The sequence below is a fragment of the Mus caroli genome, chromosome 3 (assembly GCF_900094665.2).
Source record: "Mus caroli chromosome 3, CAROLI_EIJ_v1.1, whole genome shotgun sequence".
NCBI classification, from domain to species: Eukaryota; Metazoa; Chordata; class Mammalia; order Rodentia; family Muridae; genus Mus; species Mus caroli.
Genome location: NC_034572.1, coordinates 92072588 through 92096938, shown reverse-complemented (window position 1 = coordinate 92096938; position 24351 = coordinate 92072588). Strand labels below are relative to the sequence as shown.

At 45.9% G+C, this 24351-nt stretch overlaps 1 protein-coding gene across 2 annotated transcripts in view; it reads right to left on the bottom strand.

Moving 5' to 3' along the window:
* The window catches only part of Notch2 (notch receptor 2), a 170818-nt gene that overhangs the window by 113937 nt on the left and 32530 nt on the right, over positions 1-24351 (bottom strand). The window contains exon 1 of one of the 2 annotated variants that reach the window (XM_021157432.2): positions 22578-22836. The exons of the other annotated variant lie outside the window; for it this stretch is intronic. Within the exon in view, the coding sequence (XP_021013091.1) occupies positions 22578-22650 (73 nt within the window). The 5' untranslated portion in view covers positions 22651-22836. Of the gene's footprint in view, positions 1-22577; positions 22837-24351 lie in introns of those variants that run through there. 2 annotated transcript variants of the gene reach the window in all.

The window sequence follows — 24351 nt, the reverse complement described above, 5'->3', positions numbered from 1 at the left end:
AAATGTCTCTTACACTGCACCCATGTCCGTGAGTCTGTCTGCTTCTACCTTACAGCCAGCCAGTTCCATTCTGCTTTTGATATCTCAAATGGCAACCTGCTCTATCACAAAAATGAAAATTCTTCCAATACCAAAATAATCTTTTGTTGCTTCTGCTCAGTGTCCCATGGCCTCTGATAATCCCCACATTGCTGAGCTTCCAAACGCTGAGATGCAAGTTTTTCCTCTAATGTCTATTTTTCTTATGCCCTGCTCCCCTTTGGACCCACAGAAAGGCCGACAGAGAGTCTACAACCGTTGTACGATGCTAGCAGCCTTCAGTAGGACCCTCAGATGATGTATCGCCCATTTTATTACTCTGTCACTTCTAGCTTACTCTCAAGTAGGCTGATTTTTTTTTTTCTATAAACATTTACCAAGCTCTAACTCTGGATCGTGAGCCAGGCTAGTCACCACGATATGAAGGAAAGACTTAATCACAGCAAACACCAACCCAGACTGTTATGGGGAGAGCTGCTGGTTCTCCTTTTCCAAAATCCAAAACAGTATTCTGGCAACAACAGATTCAACTTAATTCACGTCCATGCTCTACCCTCATCTTTTCCACCTCAAAAATGTAGCCTCTCAATTCATGCAGTCATTCACAAAAGCTACTTTGCAGAGGGGCATCAGGAACACTGGGAGTAAAAGATAATCTAGTTAACGAAAGAGTCAACAGCCTTGGCATTAAACTCTTCAACTTACCTTCAGGATCAGTGGTCTGCAAAATGAAGTCTGTGTAGCCTGGAAGTGTATGGGGGAGGCGCAAGACCCTCCACTGGGAAGCTGGAGGAAACGTTAGAACGGTCTAAAAAATGCATGATTAAGCTTTCCTAAGACTGTGCACACACTGGCAGACAGGCTCAAAAGAATGTTTTTCTTGGGGTATACTGTTTTAAAGTTTTCACCCCAACACTCCACACCGTAGGATATGCACGCCCTTCAGAGGACACGGCAGGCCAGGAAAACATAGAGATGAACTGGGCTCACTCACTGGCATCTCTACTGGACCCACTGTCACCCGGCTAATGAAGCAGCAAAAGAAAAATGAGGAAGGGCATGCCAGGTGAGCCAGGCTCTGAGGAAAACAGCTCCGACCTCAGCAGAAACAAAAGAAGGAACTGAAGGTGGCGTACAGAAACATGGGCTTGCTGATAGGCGCCCTTCTCACTCCCAACAGCGATGGCCCCTCTGCCAAAGTAATTAGCATTTACATGAGCTAACACAGAAACATCACGCGCAGCCTGTGCTGTTCACTAAGGCTATCACGTTCATTCCATCATCCATGCCAGAATTCCCTGGAGACATGTTCTGCCTTTATCTGCAAACAGTGGGACTCCATGGCCGAATTTTCACCTACTCAGCGCGGGCTGAGGGTCAGCTTCCCTTTTCAGGCTCTGTCAACATCTCTAAAGCATCCACAGCACCACTTCCCACCACGCAGAAGATAAGACTTGATTCCCAGGCATCCCCAGCACTATCAAGGGAGCAGGTGGGTGTTGTGTGGCTATCTCCATGCTCTTGGAAAGCTAGTTTTTCTAAGGCCTAAATGTCACAATCTGCTAACACCAATCTGTGGGTCCACAGCTAAGGAAGCTGTATCTTGCTGGCATTTTATAATAACCTAGGGTAAAAATATACTTTATACCACATATACATATACACACCCCAAACAACACTTATGACTGTGGTGCCTTCTCTTGAGTCCACTCTTTTCCTACAATGTGCTGTTTGATACATAGCAAACTAGTTCCACACACACACACACAATATATATATATATATATATATATATATATACACACACACACACATATATACATATATATATTCTGTTTATCAGTGTTTTTTTTTTAATCTGCATATACATCTATGTACCACAAGTAAGCAATACAGAAGGAGGTCAGAAAAGGGTATCAGATTCCCTAGAACTGGAGTTATAGCCAGTTGTAAGCTGACATATGGGTGCTGGGAATTGAGAGCAGCCAGTGATCTCTTAACTGCTGAGCCACCCCTTCAGCCCCAAATTATGACCTCTTCAAAGTTCATCACCTTTTACATTGTGATTAAGTCACTGAGGTTTTTCTAAGGATTAAATGCATCATCAGCTACCCTGTGTCTAGCAGAGAGGCCACTGTAACTAAGTGCAGGGATTCCAAACAAAAGCCCAAGAGAAAAGGGCAGGCTTACCTGTACACATCACTAACCATCAGGAACAAGTCAGTGCTGGCCTATGCTCGCTGCAGCCCCACAAGAGGAGGTTTTTAACATTTTCTTCAAAAACCCCTAGCAATTCAGTTCCTGGCACCTGGTGGGCACTTAAATATTTGCTGAATGAGTCCAGTCATTCATGCATCCATGCATGCATGCATATATGAATGAATGAATGAAATGGATGGCTCCAAAGAGTTTTGCTTTTTTGGCCTTTTTATCTAGCACATACCCTGGGCTCACATTGTCCTTACCTGGACTTCTGGAAACTAGGCTCGGGGTGCTTCCTCATATTCTACAGCAGTTCTCACACAGCAAACAAGCCTATCGCCACTGCCTACATAACACTCTTAGTCCCAGCTATAACAGCACTGCTCTGACCCCCTTGTGTCTGACCATTTGTCAAAACAATGAGACTTCATTAAGCATTTGTGTTGTACAGAGAGACACATTCCAAAAACAAGGCACATAAACTTTAAAACACCAAAGCTACAGTTGGCAAAATCAGAGATCATCTACCACATGGGACTTCCTCTCACAGAAAGCTGTGGAGAAGCTCAGTATTTTCCATGACACTGCCTATTTCCCATCCTAGCCAGAAGCCCTGCAGTGCCATTAGGTAGCCACAGAACCATGCATGGTTCAGGGACAGTAAGATGACTTTTATGATAAGGCAACAGTGTGTCCTCTTCCCACAGAGGAAGTGAATCCTAGCACACTTTCCTAGAGTCAACAGTATATCTCCTAAAAGAAGAGTCCACACTTTTGCCAACTAAGTAACAATCCAGTTCTACAAAGAGGAACAGACAGGGAAGCTGGCTTTGTTGTCCCTAACTCATCCTGGTACCCACAGAGCCAGCTGGCCTGAGATCGCACAGGTGCCTGGCTCAGTATCTGCAGACACACGGCCCAGTCTCTGTAAAAGGTACCAATGCCCCTGTGAGTGTGGACAGACTAGAACAGCTTATGTTCTCACATGCAAATCCTCCCTGTGAAATGACTCCTTCCCTCCTACTCATGGTGACCCAAATGCATTGCATTAGAAAATTGCCCACAGGTGACTTAATAGCAGATGTGACAAAACCATAAACTAAAAAGAGTGAATAACTTCACACAAATAAAGCACTATGATGTCACCAAAAGCTTGCACATGACAAAGAAATTCAATTTGAGAAAATGGCCTACAATACTTTGATCTTTTCTGTTTTCAGAAGGAGCAGCATATGTATATGCACATGTCTATGTATGTATGTATGTATGTATATATATATTCATTTTGTTTCTTGTTTTTCATATAAAGTCATATATATATATATATATATATATATATATATATACACACACATATATTTGAAAAACAAGAAACAAAATGAATTCTTTCAAAACCTCTCAAAAGAGAATGTTTAAAGAGAAGTTTGGGAAGAAGAGGGTGGGAAAGGCTATTCTCTTCAGAGCTGATTTAACCTTTGATAGAGTTACCCTGTCTTTTTTCGTGGCCCTGAAGAAATGGCTGAGCCATTATCGCTGTTGATAATGACCAGCAGATGCGGATGAGATGATTGCACATCACCAGTTCTCAGACTCCAGGCTTGTGTAATTGGGTGTGTCAATCTATGTCACTCCACAGATGGTTATTAAGCGAGCTACAACTTCCCTAAACCTATCTTTCAGGAGGCCTGAGCAGTGCTCTAGATGGCTATTCTCTGCCAGCTGAGAAGAGATACAGAGATGAATATCCTTTCTGGAAAAACAAAAACAAAAACACAGTTCCAAAGTCTATTGTTCCTCCATATACACACACACACACATACTCACACACCAACTTAACCTATTAGGGATGCCTAATTTCTAATTCAGATATGCAAATTTTCAGACTTGAAACTTCACCACTGCTTGAGATATAACAAAGGTACTGATTTATGTTCCCCCTACATCTCTCACAGACACATACACATTCTCTCTCTCTCTCTCTGTCTCTCTCCCCCCCCCACTCTCTCTCACCCTGCTACATAGTCTAGGTGGCCTTGAACTAACAATCTTCCTGCCTCAGCCTTCCAAGTACTAGGATTGTGTGCAACCACATCTAGAGTTCCCCAGTTTCCTATGAGAAGATTACACAAATGTTGAAAAGCCGTCTTTGCTGGGGAGCAACCCTGCTGTCTCGGAGTTCTAGGGATTCCAGCACCAGAGATTCAGCTGTCACCTTCCTAGAGAGCAGAGTGCAGCGCCATCCTGGTACAGCTAGGTGCAGCAGCCTTCACGGACATGCTCCAATAACCACGGGCCAAGACAAGCACCCGTCTGGACAGTTGCAGGAGTCAAAATGATGGTCCTTTGGTGTTTTCTGAGAGCTCACATATCAAACTTTTAATTAGCCCCTCACACCTGTGACCAATAGCGCATTTTAAGAGGGTTTTCTTGAATAAATGGTCCATACAGCATGGATGTAGGCAAGGGCTTTCAGATCACCATTACCTCAGGCCTGAGCGGCACACCTGGAGTGCACAGCACGAGTGCATGGGTTGTCTCTCTCCTGAACATCTAGCAGCTAACACTCAGCAGCCTGCCTTTCCTCCCCTGAACTCTATCGCTTAGCACTCCCACAGAACCTGAAATCATACTTCCTTGTAAAATCACCATTAACAAAACATGTTCTATTTCCTCATTTTGATGAAAAGAAGAAACCTGAAGTGCACTTGTGTAAGTGACAGTGCACTGCGGACACACCCGTGTGCATGCGCAGCACGGGTTCTATTTACTGTTATAATGATTAAGGAAGGAAGCATTGCCAGCCAGAGCTTAAAATCACACTAAGGAGTGGCTGCTCCTCACTGCTGTGTACTCTAGACAAACCTTAGGTAACTTTGGGGGGTAGGTGGAGTGTGTGTGTGTGTGTGTACCCATGATGCATGTGCAGCAGCATACATGCAGAGGTCAGAGGGCAACCTTCAGAAATTGATTCTTTTTTTTTTTTTTTTAAACCTCTTGAGTTCCAGAGATCAAACAACCTCAGGCCACCAGGCTTAGCAGCAAGCACCTTTATCTTCTGAGTCAGCTCAGTTTGTCAGCCTTTGTTTTGGGTTTGAGACAGGGTCTCACTTTGTTTAGCCCAGGCTGACTTGGAAGTTACTATATAGTCCAGGCTGGCCTTGAACTAACGGCGATCGTCCTTCCTCAGCCTGCTGAGTGCTGGAGCTGCTGGTGAACACAACCACGTCCAGGGTAAGCTTAGGGAACTTTAAGGAGCAGTTGCTCTGGCAACGTGGAAAGAAAGCAAGCTTAACATACGAAGAGTGGGTAATAAACAAGCAGGGAAGAGTATGATGCTGAGTGAGCAGGCACAGGCCCCCTGTGGCGGCTGAGCTGTGTCAGTGACACTTTCTGCCAGCTTCCCCTTGGATCCATCCTGCTTAGGTGGGACAGGGACAGGTGACTAGAGCCACACCTGGACAGCCCAGCTTTGGGGAAGGCACCCTGAAGTCTAGCCAACAGAGACAGTCAGACAGGAGAAAAGCGTTCCAGGCCATGGGGAACAGAATCCAGATGAGGGGCGCTCTGCAGGAAGCATGTGGTATAAAAAGGCGAGCTGGCAGACATGTAAGAATGTGGGTCCCGGGCCTGGCTGTCAGACACTAACTACATGATTTACAAGAATTCCCTGAAGTTACTAAATATTCATTATTCTCATCTATGGTTGAGTTGATTTGAGGCTCAAATAAGATAGGGTTGAGTATAAACTGGGAAACATTATTTAATATAAGTGTTTCATTAAAACAAAATTCCCAGTCTAAAGTTCTATGAAGCAAAAAATGTCCTCCCCCAACTTAGGCCAGAAATGATAAATGGCGACAAGATTTAAGTCAGGAAAGCCCCTTCCCCAGCCCACAGGGCACAAACATGTACAACATTAGGTGATGTAGCATCAACCACTTCTGAAAGCAGCTTCCCCACGGTTCCACTGCTGTCTCAACCACACTCAGGAGTCAGAGGCAGGAGCAGGCACCCACCCCCTACCCAACCCCAATCCCCAACCCACCTCCAGCCTTCTCTGGCACAAGTTTCAGTGGAAGTCACATCACATGTCTGTTAGTCGAGCTCCCCAGTCCTAGAAAACAACAGCCCCTGGCACCTGAAACCATGGACTTGGGGGTTAACTACAGAAATAATCCAACCACGTAGCTTGGCACTGGCAGAGTTGTGCAACTTTACTCTGAAATCCTGAACAGTATTTTTCTATAAATCAATGGCTCCTGAGGTGAGAGGAGCAAGAGGCTGCATGCTATGAACAAAACCACTGCAAACAAGAGTAGCAGACTCTTGGTAAAGCTTTCGGCCTGCATTCTGGGTAATCCAGAATCTTGCCTTTGGTAGCAGAGCAGAGCAAAAAGGGAGTCACTGAAACAAACAGGCCCAGGGGAGGAAATCCCCAATGTAGAATTACCACAAGCCGAATATAAAGTTCTGGGACCCCCTACCTTTGGGTTCCTACTTTGTGCCCACAGCCACACAGGCATAATTAAATGTCTCTAGTCTTTAAGACTCCGTAAGTTAGTTATTACTACTACTCCCACTACACAAATGAGGGGCCTGAGACCTAAAGACTTCAATGGCTTCTCTGATATTCCCAGCTGATAAGAACCAAAGCCAAGTCTATCCATGTTCCAAAACCCAAGCGTCCAGAAAGCGTATCTAAGCCATCCTGCTGGCTGCTGAGAAATGACCAGTGCTGACTGCCGCAGTCTTTATGCTGCTCCCCACCACTCCCCCAACCCCGTCACTGTTCAACTGGTAGGGAGCACAGCAAGTCCTTGGCAGAAACGGGGTGTGCTGAGAAGACTCACATGCTTGAGTGCCCAGGACAAGCCTGCGCTGCAAAGCAGAAAGGGTGCTCCGGGGTTCCCTCTTCTCACAAACATCAGTGCAAATGACTGCTGGTTCTCAGTGCCAGAGGAGACAACACTGAGGAACACTCATGGAAAAGGCAAGGCCAAGGCCTCTTAGTTCTTGGCCTGGAGCGAGCGACAGGTGCAGAACGCCATACACAGTTCAAACTTCCTGGTCAGGACAGGTTGGAATGGGTAGTTTTAACTAACATCGAGGCAGGGCAGGTTAGAACTGGGTAGTTTTGGTTTCTGGTGAGGACAGGTTAGTACTGGGTAGTTTTAGTAGCAGGCTGTGTCCACGGTTGAGAGCCTGAAGCATTCCAATCTGTTTTACACATCTCTTTTTGAAGGACACAGTAAGAAGACAACTGCGCGGTCCAGAGAATGCTAACTGTAACCAAAAAGCCGGCCAGAAAACATTTCTGAACACAAGCAGGACTCCGAGCTACCATCTCCAACCTTTCTAAACTTTTTATTATAAAAAATAAAAATATGAAAGCTATACTATTCATTCCTGGTCCCAATCTACTTAAGAGTTTCTTTGAGAGGGTCAAGAGAAAACACAGACGAGACCAGTAAACAACTCTTTGGCATTACTATCAATATAAATACATCCTTCCTAGTTAGAAAAAAATCAGAAGGAACTAGAATTCTTGGCCTGTAGAAGTGGAAATTTTAATAATTTCCATAACACTGTGCAGGTATTTATTCGGAGTGAAGATACTGCTAAGAACCAAGTGTCAATTCAGTACACAAATTACTAAACTCAGATCTAAGTCATCAATGGGACACAGGATCCCTCCAGACTTCCCTACGGTTGGGGGTCAGCTTTTGTGTCAGGCCAGTGCTCAGCTGCCGCTCTGATCCACTGGCTAGGACAGTCACATGCATGGCCACTCCCTGGCCTTTCTGTGACCAGGAATCCTAATGCTTACTCTAAGGACTTAAGCCCTCAGAACATGCAAATGGCTGGAAACCACGTAAGCTCCATGAGAACGGAGGTGTCTGTCTGGTTTACTTTATGAGCAAGGGGACATGTCCTAGGTCACCTTTCACACAGACACTGCAGTTTCTCCAGAGTGTCTTCATACATATCTAGGTTATATCCAGATAGTCCCCCCCTTAGTACAGTCTTCTCAGAAAGTAGCTTAAACTGCTTTTGTAGGAAGATCCAAATTATAGGGAACATAGTTTAAGTGTTTTAGGGATATCTTAAGTTAAAATGAATACAGAACATTTTCTGTCAATTGTGTGCTTACCAATAATTATAAATATCTTTAGACTATAAAAGAAACCTTTCATATTCCCACAATGGAAAAACAAAGTCTTAAAAATAATTACAGAGAGAACAGAAGGGAGTGGTAGGTAGAAGGTGGCTCACAAAATCTGCAAAGTAGAATATGAAATCTTGTCTTAAAACAAAACAAAACAAAAGAACCCTAACAACCATTTGTCCAAGGCTGCCAAGGCTTGAGATAAGCAAGCTGCCACGGGAAACAAATGTTAACGTGCATCTGACGCAGCAGCTTCCCAGTCCTGAAGAACCCAACTCTAAATCATCAGTCACATCAGGCCCACTGGTTACCCTCACTGTGACAAAGAAGTCTAAAGGGATAAGCCCGAGTCCCCAGGAAACAAGATCTTTACTTCAGAGACAGCTTCAAGATGGCTACACCTCTGCCCTCCCCACATCCTTCCTACTTCATCACTGCTGTTGGCTCTGAAAGCAGCCCTCAGACCTCAAAACCCAGATAGTCAACACACTGACACACTTCTGAGGAGCAAGCACAGAGGAAAACAACAACAAAAACCACCTGACCAGGAATCAGGAGCATGAATTCTGGCCCTGGCCCTGGCCCTGGCCTGGCGCCTATCCCTTTGGCAGACACTCTGTTTCTACAGGCTTCAGTTTCTCCATCTTTAAAGTGGGTATGAAGTAGGAGGATAGCTCCTAGCTTGAGAACCTCCAATTGCCTCTGCAAGTGTAGTGAGAGATGTGGCACATTGGTATTATTTTGCAATATCTAACAGAGATAACGAATTGAGTATCCTAGCCTTATTAACATCCCTCACCATGGTACCGAATGGCAGACAAGAACATCTGTCAAATCACAGAAAGTCTAGAGTAAGTATGAACCTTGGAGCTAGAGAGATGGCTCAGTGCATAACACTGCTCTTCCTGAAGAAGCAAGTTCAGTTCCCAGCATGCACTTCAGGTGCATAGCCACCTGTAACTCCAAGGGGGCCAGACATCTTCTTCTGACCTCTGAAAACATCCACACACAGAGACACATACAAATAAAACCTGAAACCTCAAGTTAAAAAAAAACAAAGAGTTTTGAATCTAAAACTATTCTAAGATCAACACCTTCAGTGTGGCCTGACATAACATATAACCACAACGCCTGGTTAAAGAGTAAAAGCGAATTCTTACCACCTTCCAAGCAGAACCCAAAACTTGTCCAAGTTGGACTTCCACCCCATGAAGGGAACAGACTTCAACACTTCCCAAGTCAGAAGAAACCAGGGAACAGCCCCTGACCAGGAAGCTGAAAAGTCCCTGGTTCTTCACGGAGGACTGCAGTCACTCACTCACACTAGACTCCGGAAGATGGATGAAGCATTCCGTTCCACGGGAATGAACAGGCTGTCCACACTGTGACCTAAAGGAACATCAGTGCTGAGCGAGTCCTTACCACACTCGCTGCACTCCAGACACTGTCCTGTGAATCTCACACAGACTAGTTAGCGTTCACAACAAGCCCCCAAATCACACACTACTACTCTCCTCGTTACACAGACAGCAAAATGAAGGCACAAAGAAATCTGTCCTGAGGAAAAAAGCTGGTAAGCCAGGAACCAAACTGGTTGGTGCCTCCACCTTCTCCCCACAAAGATGACAACCTCCTCACAAAGGCTGGACACACACTGGAATGTCCCGAGGACAGCCAGAGACTGGTGCTCCTAAGAGCAGTCCTCCTGAGAGAGCTCAGAGCTGAGAGACCCATGTTGACCTAACAGGAACTCCTGCCAATCTCCCTGAATTCTTTTTGCCTGTCCTGGCAGTGGAGCAGCCAAGGGGAGGCCAGAGCCCCAGCTGCACCTGTCAGCTGACACATCCATCCCAGCCTTACTGAAGAGAAGACACAAAGGCTTCCTAAGAGGCTGGCTCTTCAAAACAGAAGACTCTGGGATTTAATGTTTAGTTATTCCTATCATAAAGTGTGTGTGCAGTGTCTTTGAACACAGAAGAACATTGGGATCAAGCCTACTTATGAACCTAAACTAAGCCAACGACTAACTGCAGCCTCAGTCTCCACATCCCGCCCTGTTTTCCAGGGAAGCCATGAAGTGTGCAGCAGCTGCAGAGGCCCTGGTAGGGCTCTGGATGCAGCCTGATGCCCCTCTGACTTAACATTCTAAGCTCCAAACTCAAGCTACAGTGCCCGTGAATACTGTTTACCCCAAAGGATGGTCATGTGAGCGCAATGAGGAACCACAACACAGCCCTGTGGGGATGATGCTTACAGAGTAAAAGCGCAACAGACCTTTTTGGGAAGGAAATGAACATTTTTTAAAAGAGAGAGAGAAAAGAAAAGAAAACAATCAAAATGTGCGTTTAAGTGCCTGCTGTGCCCTCGACCATCTAGGAAGAAGCAACGGGATGCAGTGCAAAGCCACCTGACCCCTTAGTGCTGGGCTACAGCAAAGGTTTGAAGGGATTAAAGGAACAACTCCTGTGAGATGCTCTTTGAACTACACAGGGCTGTACTGATGTTGGAGGTTGTCTTACTTTATAAAAACAATGTTTATGTTAATTATATTGGCTGGTCATTCCAGTACTGGAAAAACTGAGGCAGAGGAATGTTAAGCCACAGCAGGAAGGCCGATGTCTCCAAACACAGGGTGGAGACAAGGGCTAGGCCAAAATAAATTCAGGCCAGGACAAAGCCGCAAACTAGCACATCTTAAGTGAGAAGAGTGGAAACAGGCCGATTGGATCCACAGTCTCACCTGCAGGCTGAGCCAGGCAGCAGGGAAGCAGGCCTAGTAATTCCCTACTTCCTGCCGAAGACAGAATTGGACTTCAGGGTGAGAAAGAACTCCACTATCAAATCTCTTTGCCCGTCCATAAATTAATTATGTGGAAGGGGCACAAAAACAAAGACCAGTTGTCACAAATTAGAGTCCTAGCTTGGCTGGTGTTCTCCTAACCACCTCATTAAAAAAAGAAAAAGAGAAAGAAAGAAAGAAAGAAAGAAAGAGAGAGAGAGAGAGAGAGAGAGAGAGAGAGAGAAAGGAAGGAGTTGCAGTCCTTCAGAGAGTTTCCTTCTTTGGTTGGTCAGAAATGCCCTCATTCCCCAGGTCTCCTCATGCTAAATATGGTAATTGCTGGCAAACAACCAGCCCAGTAAATTCCAATGATACTTAAGCATTCATACAGCCTGAAATTGCTCTGCAGCAAACGCTTGGGGCCGGCAAGGCTTCAGCACAGAGCCGTTCAGCCGGAGCACTCCATGTCAAAAGCAGTGGGGCGTCTTAGGAACACACAAGCTTGCAAAACTCAATCTATTCCTCTTTATTGCAACATTCCTCGGCAACAACACCGATCACTTCCCCGCTGTGCACCACTGTGCACTCGCCCTGCACCCGGCAAGTGGGAGGCTGGAGTGAGAAAGGGAAGAAACAGGTGGTGTCCACAGGGTGCCAAAACAACAGGTTGCTTCAGGCCACTCCATCCCACAACGAATCAATTTGGTGAGGGTGGAGAGAAGGGAGTCTCAGTCACCCAGTTGTCTGCCTGAACTGACTGACTGCCCTGACCACTGTCCAGGCTCACCAGTGAGGTCCCAGTGAGTGGAGAGGACAGGATGCTGGTTTTGCCTTTCAGAGTGTTATGTGCCCCACACATTTCTGCACGCTCCAGAAAACAGGACAGTAGTGGAACCACATACCATTTGCCCCCAAGGTCTCTTCTTAAATCCAGTATATAGTAAATGTATGGTTCCTTGATGCATATAACTTACAAGCAGCTGTTGTGTGGTAAAGTCAGATCCAAATTTGAGAGCACCAAGCCAAGCAATGGCAATCCGTACTTATAATCCCCTCTAGGGACATGAAGGCAGGAAGATCAAGAGTTCAACACTAGCCTCCACTTTCTACTGAGTTCGAGGTCAGCCTGGGCTACGTGAGACTCTCAAAAAATCAGAACTAAACAACTACATCCAAAAATGGAATTTAAGGTAGCTATAGAAAATACTACTTAATATATGTATTTTTTAAATGGCCAAGGACAAGGTATGATGGCATACACCTTTAATCCCAGCAGAGCCAAGGCAGATCTCTGAGTTCTAGGCCAGCCAGGGCTGCAGACCCTGTCTCAAAAACTTTAAAAACGTTGGCCAAGCATTTTAGAATTCAAAAGATGAAAAACAATTACCTTATCAAAGGACATTTCTTATACTAAACTTGGTATTCTGTATGGTATTCTGGTTTGCTTATTTTGGGTCTTTATGTTAGACTGAGCGAGGCAGAGACAGACAGAGTGACAGGGTTTCGTGTGGCCTTTGGTGCCGGACATTGAACCCAGAGCCTCATGCATGTTACACAGGTACCCCACCCCAACCCCAGCCTGTATGTACTGTAAACTGACAGGCATACTGTGATTTTTTTTAAGCAGGTGAAGTACCAATGCCTTTAATAGCTAAAGTTCAGATATATTAAAAGATCCATGGGTAAAAGACACAGTTGAGTAAAAGAAATAGAAAGGAAGAAGAGGCATTAGAAGAATCCACAGAGATTTTTTTTTCTATACTGCTCTAATAAAAGACAACAAGAGATGAGGTAGGATTCACCATTTGCCAGGTAATAACAGAGTTATTTAAATGAATCCCAGGGCTATCGATGGCTCGCAGCGCTGGCAGCCTCATATTCTGCTAATGAAAAGTATGACTGGGTCAAACTCTATAAAAAGTAATGCAACCATTTGGCTGAAAAGCTTCTGGATTTTGGTAGAAAATAAGGGATTCGTTTTTTAAAGATGTGTTTTTATTTTATGTGTATGGGTGCTGTGTCTCCGTGCATGTCTGCACAGCATGTGTGTGCGAGGTCCACAGTAGTCAGAAGGTATGAAGCCCTTAGAACTAGAGCTACAGATGGTTGTGAGCAGCCAGAGATGGGTGCTGGGAATCTGGAAGAGCAGCCAGTGCTCTTAATCCGAGCCAGTCCCGGCAACAATATTCATTACAGAATTCTCTATATTTATGACACCTGGAAACTAAGGATGGATTTCCACAAAAATGAAGACTAGTAGTCCCTTAAGATAGTGTAGTATGTAGCCTTTGAAGTCATATTCTTAAAGGCTACTAACATATATGGAGGAAATGTTCATATTATTTTTAGTGGAAAACTATATGTCTGTTAAAATCCCAATTAAAGTTTTATAATAGACACTGAACATGGAAAAATACTGTAAAGTATCAATCAAAATGTTAACCACAATTTGGCTTATAAACGATGTGATTATTGGAGATGTTAATTGTCTCTGATTTTTTTTTTTTTTTTTTAGATGCCACTCTCTTAGATTTAGAAATCGCTTGAATATCAAAGAACAAAGCTTCCTCCGGTGGGCAGCTGATTCTTATCTGTACATGGGATGGGAGGGGGGAGGTTGGATCCAACCAAATTTGCAGTCAAAAGAAAGAGGTCAAAACACATGAGTCCATTCCTTAGAGTATTATTTAATTACTAGAATCAAATGTATGAAAACATTTTAAACAGAAAACTGCCTGTAAACTGAATATATATATATATATGTATATATATATACATATATATATATGTAAAACTTTTAAAATGTATATCATAGTGACTTTCAAATGTATAGAAGCTTTTAAAATCTAAGGGTGAAAAAAGATATAACAAAATACATACATGAATACCAAAACATTAACAGAGGTGTGGTAGTATTATTCTGATTGCTCACACATACCTAAAGAATTCTAAATGTAACTGCTTTTAAAATCACATATACACACAGAATCTTGTAAAGGTGCCAGGGAAAATCAACACAGTATAAATACAAGTTAATTATGTGTAAACATAAGGAATAATTCTGTTGCTATGTAAACCTACCTAAGCGAAACTGTTACAATGTTTGTTTTTAGTTACAACCATTTTTCTTAATGGCTAGGAAGTGTGGAGCAAGGACTGTAAGTGGTTGCTTGTCTTATTTGGGGAGGACAGGGGATCTTCCTATATAGCCTAGCTGCTTGTCCTTACAGCAATCTTCCTGTCTCGATTTCCAGCATTCTTGAATTAGGTAAGCACACCCCACCCAGCTGTTGCTGACATAATGACAAACCTTGGACTAGGCACACCATTTGAGCTTTTTCCTTTAAATCCTCATAAAGATTTGGAAGTGTCTTAAATGTTGGGGAAAAAAATTAAATATCTAAAGATAAATGTGTGCCACTTAAAAGAAGAGTCAGCAAATGAACAGCCATGTACACTTCAAAGAAAAACATACAAAATGAATAAGCAAGATAGCTTGTCCTGGAACCTCAATGAGACTTAATAGTTTCCAAACACACGAGAGCCCAGAAACACACAAGGCTCCCAGCACCTTACCACTTTCTCTCTGCAGGAGTTAACTCATCCGCACCAACTAAGTAGACAGCATTCGGTTATTCTTACTGGGACACCTCGTGAGTCCAACAGGCAAGATTTCTCCTGCTAGGTAACACGTGTGACCTACACACGATGCAGAATCTTCTCACAGAGGGAGGGGAGGGAGGGCAGGGAGGAGAACACAAAATGAAAAGGAAGGAAACCACACCATTTAAAAGTGCACCTGCCTCTGAAAAGGGTATATACTTTAGAATACAACCACAGCTGTGTCTTCAACACCTTACCTGGCAAGCAAGGCTGCATTTAAAGGGGGTGCTATTTGTTAAATGAAGACGTATTATTAAGGAGACAATATCTGACTCCAATCAAAATATTCTCATCGTGTTTTTCTGGCCTCACAAAACACACATACTTTCTTCATATGAATAAACATGTCTGTGAGTGGGAGAGTCACTCTTACCCCAGAAACAGGTTCTGCAACACCACACACCCAACCAGTCTTTGTGTGGCAATGAGTCCACTCTGGCATGATGTTGGTCTGATATATTCAAAGAACCCAGAATTACTATTCAGTTGCCAGCAACCCTCTGGAAGGAACTAACTTGGAGACGAGAGATCTCCGCTGGCAGGCCTCCAGGGAACTGGGCTTCAGTCCACTGGAAGATGGGACCCAGGTCCTCCTCCACACCTGGCAGAAAAGTCATCCGGTCAACCAAGGTGACAGCCAACAGTTCCAGACAGCAGAGGGAGGACAGTGGAGTGACCGCCCCCGCAACCACCAGGACCTTGCTCCATCTCTCCTGGTACCGCATAAGTGTTTGAGGAGCTGGCAGAACAGGGTTTTGCCAAGACAAGTAAAGCAGGGTGAGGGCTATGTCAGCGTTGATTAATCAATGCCACCTGCAGCAGTGACTCTGGGTGTGTCCACACCACACACTCCCCATGCCTGTGATGAGGAGGTCTTTCAGCCACTGCCGCTGAGAACTGGGATCTTCCCAGGAAGACAGTTTCCACCCTGATATGTCCTGTAGCAAGCCTGCCATGCAGGGCTGAGGACTCGGTGATCTCTCACCACAAACCCACTAATAGCCACCACAACCTCTGCCAATGTTACATTCACACCCGCCACCAGACAAGGGGGTCTTTGTCTTCTCACCAAGTCAAGTTGATTATTCTTTTCCTATGTTACAACAGAGAAAAGAAAATAGCAGACTGTGCAAAATAGCAGAGAAGCCCCCCGGGGTGGGGGGAGCTGGGGCTGTTCTTCTCTCCTGGGTACTCCCCAGGACCCCCACTGCTCTTAGTTACCCAGACTGCAGGAAGCTGCTTTCAGATAAATGGCTAGGTGGCTTTCAAACTACACATCGTGTACCTCTCTGCCTCATCTCAGTGATGCTATCAGTCCTGGGGCGGGATCCTAACTTCCACTCTGGGTACAATTCCCACATACCTGGAGACTATGTTTCCCTGCACTGCTTGCCCCAAGATGCCAAGGAAAACACCAATTACGCCTGACGACACACCCAAGGCCTTAACATAGCATCACTCTAAGGGCCCAGTCTTCAGAGGATTCTACGCAAATGTCCCTGGACCCCTTGAACTGCAGGCCAATTTGATGGCTGAGCTGGCACTTTGGTCTTCAAGACAGGCATTGAGGGCCTGGGTCCCTCTTCTAATGCCCTGGAACCCAGTCCCTGAGAGTCCTGCAGGCAACTGAGCAGTGACCCTGAGTTCTTGAACACACTGACCAAAAGTAACAATAAAAAATGAATGCGATCATTGCTTTGCTCACTCCAGCTCTCAAGAGCCCTCTTTCTCTGTTTCACTCTTTTGAAGGCCACAGTGTTAACTGGCAAACAGGTAAGGATCCCTTCAAATAGGAAAGGGGCAGCAAACCTCCTGCTGCTGCCAGGGAACACTGTGCAGTCTGACCCACTGAAGCCCAAAGGTCAGCCAACAACTTCTAAAGCCACTTCTTTCTTTCCATCAGAGGCGGTAATATGAAGTACCATGGTAACAGAGCGATCCTGGGCCCTTCTTGCTAAACGTGCTGTGTAGGGGGCCTTTGGCACACTCATCATTCTCCCTTTCCCTCGTGCACTACCTGAGAATATCCCAACCCACCCCAAGTCAGTACTGCCACCCAAATGATGGCTTGTTCCTCTAATCACAATAATAAGGAAGCTAAGGCCTACAGATCACTCTAAGTTCAAGGCCAGTAAGTTCGAATACAGTAAGTTCCAGTCAATTCTGGCTACGAAGTAGTAAGACCCTCTCTCAAAAAATCAGGACAGGCTGAAATAAGTTGTCTTCATCTCTCTTCATGCTCCTGTACTCAAGGGAAAAGCTGCCAGCAGAGAGGCATTCACAGGTTAACAAAACAGATATCCTCCGAGGAAGCGTCAATCACCTGGGCTAAAGACAGCACTTCCTGTGAAATCCTTGCATTCCGGGATCTATCTGAGTGACACTGATGGAGGGAGGGAGACTGCCTTTAAAGACACACACTATACCTGTGTCAGTCCTAAAATATAGACTTCACAGGCCAGGCCGGCTCTTTAAAAGCACAAGGCAACGTTATTAGCCTTGCAGTGCCAGCAGAGCAAGCGATGGCCTCCTTTTCAAGCTATCCCTGTATTACATACAGCTATGTTTATGCATATGCTTGTGTGAGTGTAAGTCATGTGTGTGTCAGTGCCCATGGAAGCCAGAAATGGGCATTAGCCCCCCACCCCAACTGGAGTTACAGGCAGTTATGAGGCACCTGATACAGGTGCTGGGAATCAAACTTGTGACCTTGGAAGATCAGCAAGCACTCACAATCCCTGATCCATCTCTCCAGCACCATCTGCCTTGCTTTTTGGGAAAGGATAGAGTTTATTGTTTCATCTGGACTGACTGGCTGGTACAGCCCCAGGGTCGTCCTGTCTCTGCCCCCAGCTATGGAATTACAAATAAACACCACCACAGCTGCTTATTATGTGGGTGCTGGAGATCCAAACCCAGGTGTTCTTGCTTGTAACAGGTACTCTACACACTGAGCCATCCCCACCCCTAACTAGAACATATAAATTCCCAGACACAACTTGAGATCCACTGAGTCACACTACCCAGGACAATCAAGTAAGAGGAGCCAGGGAAGCTGCTGGACAAACTCTTTCCTTCTTCCTGGGCCTACCTGGACAGGGAGGTATGAAGACGTAGGGCTAAGGCAGTTCACCTGAACAGCCTTCCCAGACAGAAGAACATAGCGTTCTTCACAAGTTCCACTCCTTTTATGGACAAGTGAGTGTCACTTCAGTGAAGGGTACATAGCCTACTCTTTTTTACTTCTGTCACTCACACAAAGCTCAGGACTCTGAGGACAAAATCCAGAGATGATACCAATGAATAGAAACAAGAGGAGAGAAACTTGGTGCATATAAGAACTAGAAGTCAAAGCCTGCCTCTTGACAGGAAACACAGGTAACTGCCCCTTGCCAGGTAGAGATCAGATCTAGCATGGACAGAGAGAAGCACCAGAGGGCTTTAAAGTCCCCATCAGCACATACAACAAAGAGGTAACCCTGACCCACCCCTTAGGTAAAAACAGGGGATGGGTTAGCACAAAGCCAGGTGAGACATGATTGTGCACCCTGAACACGAGCACTCGAGAGGCTGACACAGGGGGACCAAGGTTCCAAAGCCAGTCCTGTCTCAAAAGGCGGCAGGTAGTGTAAGTCTGTAGGCACACTGAGCAAGCCACAGGTGCTCAACCAAGGCATTCCGCTCAGGTGCCTCTGCACACTGGACACATGCTGTGAACATCCGTAGGACAGAAAAGGGCTGTGTGTGTGAGGCAGAGCACCTCTCTCAAGGAGCAGGATCTGTGTGTCAGAGGCCAATCACATGTGGTTATCTGGCACAGGATTGCAGTATCAAGTTTAAGATGAAAAGGCTCAAAAATAGCAAAACAAAGCTGACCCCAAAGAAAAATATACTATTCCAGAAATGATCCCAAGCTGTCCCCCAAATGAAAGCCTTCTATAGAAAAAGTGAACAAAAGTGCAGTGAGTGCTAACCTGTGACCACCACACGGAGCAGGAGAGGTCAGGGAAGAGAAGACGCCACAGCCTCATTGCAAACACCACTTAATAGGCATCTGGGAGGACCACAGTGGCCCACAATGAAAAAGGACTGAAAGGTACTGGCTCAAATGAGCACGTCTTCACAGGATGCCAATGAGATGCCAAGGCACCATGCCAAGTACGGGGTAGCGATGTGGGCACCAGAACACAGACAAGCAGAGGCACAATTCTTTCCCTGGAGCACACACTAACAGTAAGCACTCGAGGACGTGTTTCTGTGTACACAAATCCATCTGTACACAAGACAGAAGCAATATGGACGATACACAAGGTCCTGGACCTGAGGCCTTAAACAAAGAAATTCTAGTCCCAACTCTGTAACCAGCCCTGTGATTGGTGACAAAGTCCATGAGAATGTGAACTACCAAACCATGGGCTCCCCTGCAAGGTCACCAAATCAATTAATAACAGAGCTGGAGGAGACTTCTGGTCTTCTGGCTCCCGGCTTAGTGGCCTGTCCCAATTACTACATATACAGTGGACCGGTGCAGAGGGAAAGTAACAGACGGGGGACATTCTTGTTTTCAAGGTGTGTTTGGAAAGCAAGAGAAGACAGGAGCAGGAGGATCCAGAAAGTTCAGGAGGGGAGGGGACAGATCAATGAGACATCCGGACAGACATCAAGAAAGAAAACAGATACAGTCTATAAATACAGCACAAGAACGCATTCCTATCCAGATCATGCATTAGAGGGTACACACAACTCACACACACACTCACTAACACACACACTCACTCACACACACACTCACACATACACACACACACACACACTCTCTCTCTCACACACACACACACACACCACACACACACACCTGGAAAAGTTTATAAAGAATCCAAAATTTATATGTATATATAACATTTGAAGAAGAATCCGTGACAGAGGTGGGTGGGGGGATCACTCACACATGAAGCCTTTTTAGAAGCAGTTGTGCACAAGAAGGATCCAATCACAGTCTACAGCTTTCATGTTAGCAATTTCTGAATTCCTTAAGAGTCAAAAGGGTTAACTGCTAGAATGGCTGGTTAAAGCTGGGTTCACCTCTTGAAAGCAGAATTAATCTGTGATTGTCCCACCAGGCAATTTGTCAGAATCTTTTGTAAGCCTTATTTTTTTTTTTTTTTTTATTACAGATTCTCAGGCCTCCTGTGTCAGGACACCAGGGTGCTGAGTGCAGGTCTGCTGCAGCCAGGACATGCAGCTCTCTCCCACCACAATGGAAGGGGCAGGGAGGAGGAGGGTCACCAGGAATGGAAGAGTGGGAACTACATCAATGCAAATTCTGTGGGCAAGATAAAATTTCTGTGGGTGTGATATTTTTAAAATGTATTATAAGGTTTCTCTCAAGCATCCAAGCATATCCCAGTGCACTTAGACATTCTTTAAAGATCCTGAAATCAGTGACAGGCCAGGTGAGCCAAGGCTGCCCCTCTGGGCAACACAAATCCACAGAGGAAGCAGAAAAGAGATGCCAACAAAATATCAGTACATATTTTTCAAACACCAGAAAACAAGAGATTCTGCAAACAACCACTCCCCCCCCTCCAAGAAAGAAAAACGGGAAATAGTTATAGGGTGAATTTTATCTCCACCCTAAAGGGAAAAAAAAAAAAAACTTGTTCTTTTTATAGTAGGGATTCAACTGAGAAAGTGTCTAGGTGACAGTAAAACCAGGGAGTCACTCCCACCGCAGAGCCAAGAGAAAGCCAGAAGTAAGGGGTGGTCCAGAGAGCTGCTGAGAAGCTCACACAGATGGGCTGACAGCTCCTTGCCTTAGGAACCAGTGATGTTCAAATTAACAACTGGCCACGAGCCAAACACGGGAACACTCAAAACTTAGGGAGGGGGAGTTATAATTGGTACCTTGGCAAAATACACCATAATAGATTAGGAAGCTTCCCTGCTAGACCCTGGGAAGATTTAAGATTTGCAACAACAACTAGCTCTCTAATCTCTTTCATGAGAATAGTTTAGCATCTAAAGAACACCTGTCCAAAACCCAAAATGCCTACATTTAAGCCAGCTGGACTGACACTCCAAGTGATGCCCCAAACGGACATCGGTGACAGCAAGGGCCTGCATTAGCAGAAGTGGGGGCATCAGTTCAGTGCACTGGGGTTCAACACGGAAGAAAGCCCATGTGCCAGCCTCATCCCATCTCTGTTGCCAGCGTTAGCACTTGTGAGTCACTTTACGTACTAGTCCCTGAAGTACTCAAGAAAAAAAATAGTTACACTTTGAATCCTATTCCACATGGGAAAAGACACAGATCATGAAGACTAAAGTTACTTACTACGTAAAACAAGTCGTGGGGGACCAAGCACTTTCATCCTCAGAAAAGAAAAAAAAAAAAATCACACTAATCATACACCTCTTTACACTAAGTCTACACTGAGGGCTAACAGCTTCACTCAAAGAAAAGGGGCAAGGCAAGAATGCCATCGTTGAGTTTTGAGGAAAACTTTCGGGAACCATTCAATCCTGAACAGCCAGCCTCCTGGTCCACTTCTGAAAACCTACAGACCCAGCAATGTAAGACATTCTAACTTTCCAAAAAAGTATCTGGTTGATGCAGAACAGCCCAGCACTGTTTGCAGGTGATACATAATCGAGTCTTCCTCAAAGCATCTGTGATTGGCATGTCAGCTGCCTGTTACAATGAACAAAGACCGTACTTTTCTGAAACTCATCCCTTCTCTGAGAAAATGTACTAGAGTTTTTCTGGTAAAAGTTTACTGTTCTTGAGTAAAGGGGAACCCTACCAGTTCAACAAACCAGTACAAGACATAGCCCCACTGGAAGCACAGACTTCAAACCAGTACAAGACATAGCCCCATTGGAAGCACAGACCAAACCGCTGCTCCTGCCCTGAAACAACTTTTCTGAACATCTTTTAAGGGCTACGAATTTAATATACATTCTTTTAATTAATCCTATTAGCTGGGTAATTTCATCCCCATTTTATTGGTGAGTTAATTCAGAAGATTTGAATCCAGGATTACAGAGCTGGACTCCAAAGCCGAAGTTCTTTCCATACAACATTCCAAAGAAACGTAAAATCTAAAGATGTGGGTGGAGTGGGTAAAGTATGATCCGATTTCCTTTCCTGGCTCCCACCGTGTTAGCGAGGGGGCACGGAATATCCCACCATAACGAGCCTTTCTAAGCAAGCACTTCGGATCAACCAACGTCTCCACTTTTCCTCGCCTGCCCCTGCCCCACCCCCAACGGTGCCAAAAGAGCAGCAAGCTGCTGCCAGGTTGGAGGAGTTGGGGATCGTCACACCACATTCCTGGGGCTGGACGCACACTGGAACCGCAGCAGAGCTCCGCGCCTCGGAAAGAATAACAGCAGTTGAGATTTTCAATCATGTGGCTCAGCACGCTGCCACACCAGTTCCCCCACTGCTGCCTCCACCTCTCCAAGACCTAAGCCCCACGCCCAACTCCTCCTCCGGACAGACCGACCGATCCGGGTGTCAAAAGCTGGGAACGCCGTAAGCCCCCGTCGCCCTCCCGACCACACTCGCACCTCCGCCCGCGAGCTGCTCGCCCAGGACCCCGCTAACGCGGAACCTGGGACGCTACGCGTTGCCAAGACTCGAGGCCCGGACGAGGCAGTTTGGAAGACGCAGTCCCCGGAGCGCAGAGACAGAGAGGGATGGTCTCCCGGGCGCCCGGTACTCACCGTGCGCGGGGCCCGCGCCGCACAGCCAGAGCCACAGCAGCGCCCGCAGCGCGGCGGGACGCAGAGCGAGCATCTTCGGGGCCGCAGCCAGAGCAGATCCGCATGGGGAGCGGGTCCCGACCAGGAGCCCGGCTCTCGCGTGCTCTACCCTGCCCCCGCGGCTTGCTCAGTCCTGGAGCTCCCGCTGCGCCGCCCCTGCACTCCGCGCAGCCAGGCCGCCGCCCGAAGTTTGGCTGAAAGTTTCTGGCTGCGCCGCGCGGCTGGGCGGCCCGCGTGTCCTTCCGCCTCGGCCTCCTCCCACTGCGAGGCTCCGCCCCCATCGCCGCTGCGCGCCCAGGGGTTTCCCGCAGAAAGAAGCGCCGGCCCGCTGCGCGCGGAGGGATCTGAGTGAGCAGCACTCCGTACTCCGCCCGCCCGCCCGCCTGGCCTGCCCATGAGCTCGGAAAGGGGGGCGGCTGAAGCGCCCAACATCAAACACTAGGGTTTACCCGGGTCCTGAACTTGTAGAGAGAGGCAGACCTCATGCCCCACACACCCACCCACACACTTCTTGGCTGGTTAGAGGAATGAGGGAGAGCAGAAACGGGACTGAGGCAGGGGGCAAAGGCGCCAAAGTCCTCTTAAGAGGACATTCCTTAAGATGCTCTGGACATTTCGTTCATTCATCCGTCCATCCACCCACTCATCCTTGGTTCTTTTAGTGAACTTCGTGTAGCAAGGTGCTTGGGACACTGGAATCGTCCACTCTAGGGTCTAGAAGAATTTAGGAGAGGCTTTCAAGAGACAGCAGGAGCCTGAAACTCTAGTCAAAGGTGTAGAAAATAGAAAGAAGACCCAGGAATACTCTTTATAACCTATTAATAGCTGCGAGTGAAGAGTAACCTAAATGCCCCACCCTTGGGGACTAGATGAATAATGCATAATTATAAGTGCAATACAATTGAAAATACCATCTTCATATACGTCAGCCGTAAAACCAAAATGATGATGAAAACACAAATCACAGAGCGAGACTCTAAGAATGCCATTTACATATAAATGTTTCCAAACAACCCTGAACACGTATGGATGTTTGTGTGCATAGTTTTTTAAAGATAAGGCTATTACACTAACAATTTCCAAAGTGGGAGAGTGGAGGGTGTGATCTGTCTTAGGAATAAATGCATTTGTAGAACGAAATTGGCAACTACGAGGAATTGCATAAGTAACACAGGACTGTTTGTATTTCTGTCTTGACTACACCGGGAAGTCTTTATGGCCCAGGATCATGGCCTTCATCACCAGTGCCTATCAATTAGTAGATGGTGACCTAGAATGCAGAATACCATTCAGCAAGTGCAAATGGGTGTGAACATTAAAACTGCAGTTTAATAAGCACTATAGAGTCTGAGGAAATGGCTCAGTGGGAAAGAGTCCTTGCTGTGCAAGCACGGGGACCTGAGTTCAAATCTCCAACACTCACAGTGAAAGCCAGGTTTGACTATGCACATGCCTCAAACAGCTGTAGAGGGTAGAGTTAAATGAATCTCTGGGGCTAATTAGCAGGTAGCCCAATTCCAGGTTCAGTAAGAGATCCCCCCCCCCCCAGGGAATAAGTTAGAGAGTAATAGAACAGGATATCTGATGTCCTCTGACCTCCACACACGTGCATATATACATACACATATACAGCATATATCATACATATATACCATATATCACACACAAACAGCATATGTCACACACATATACCTTATACCAAACACATATAATAATATACCACATACATTACCTT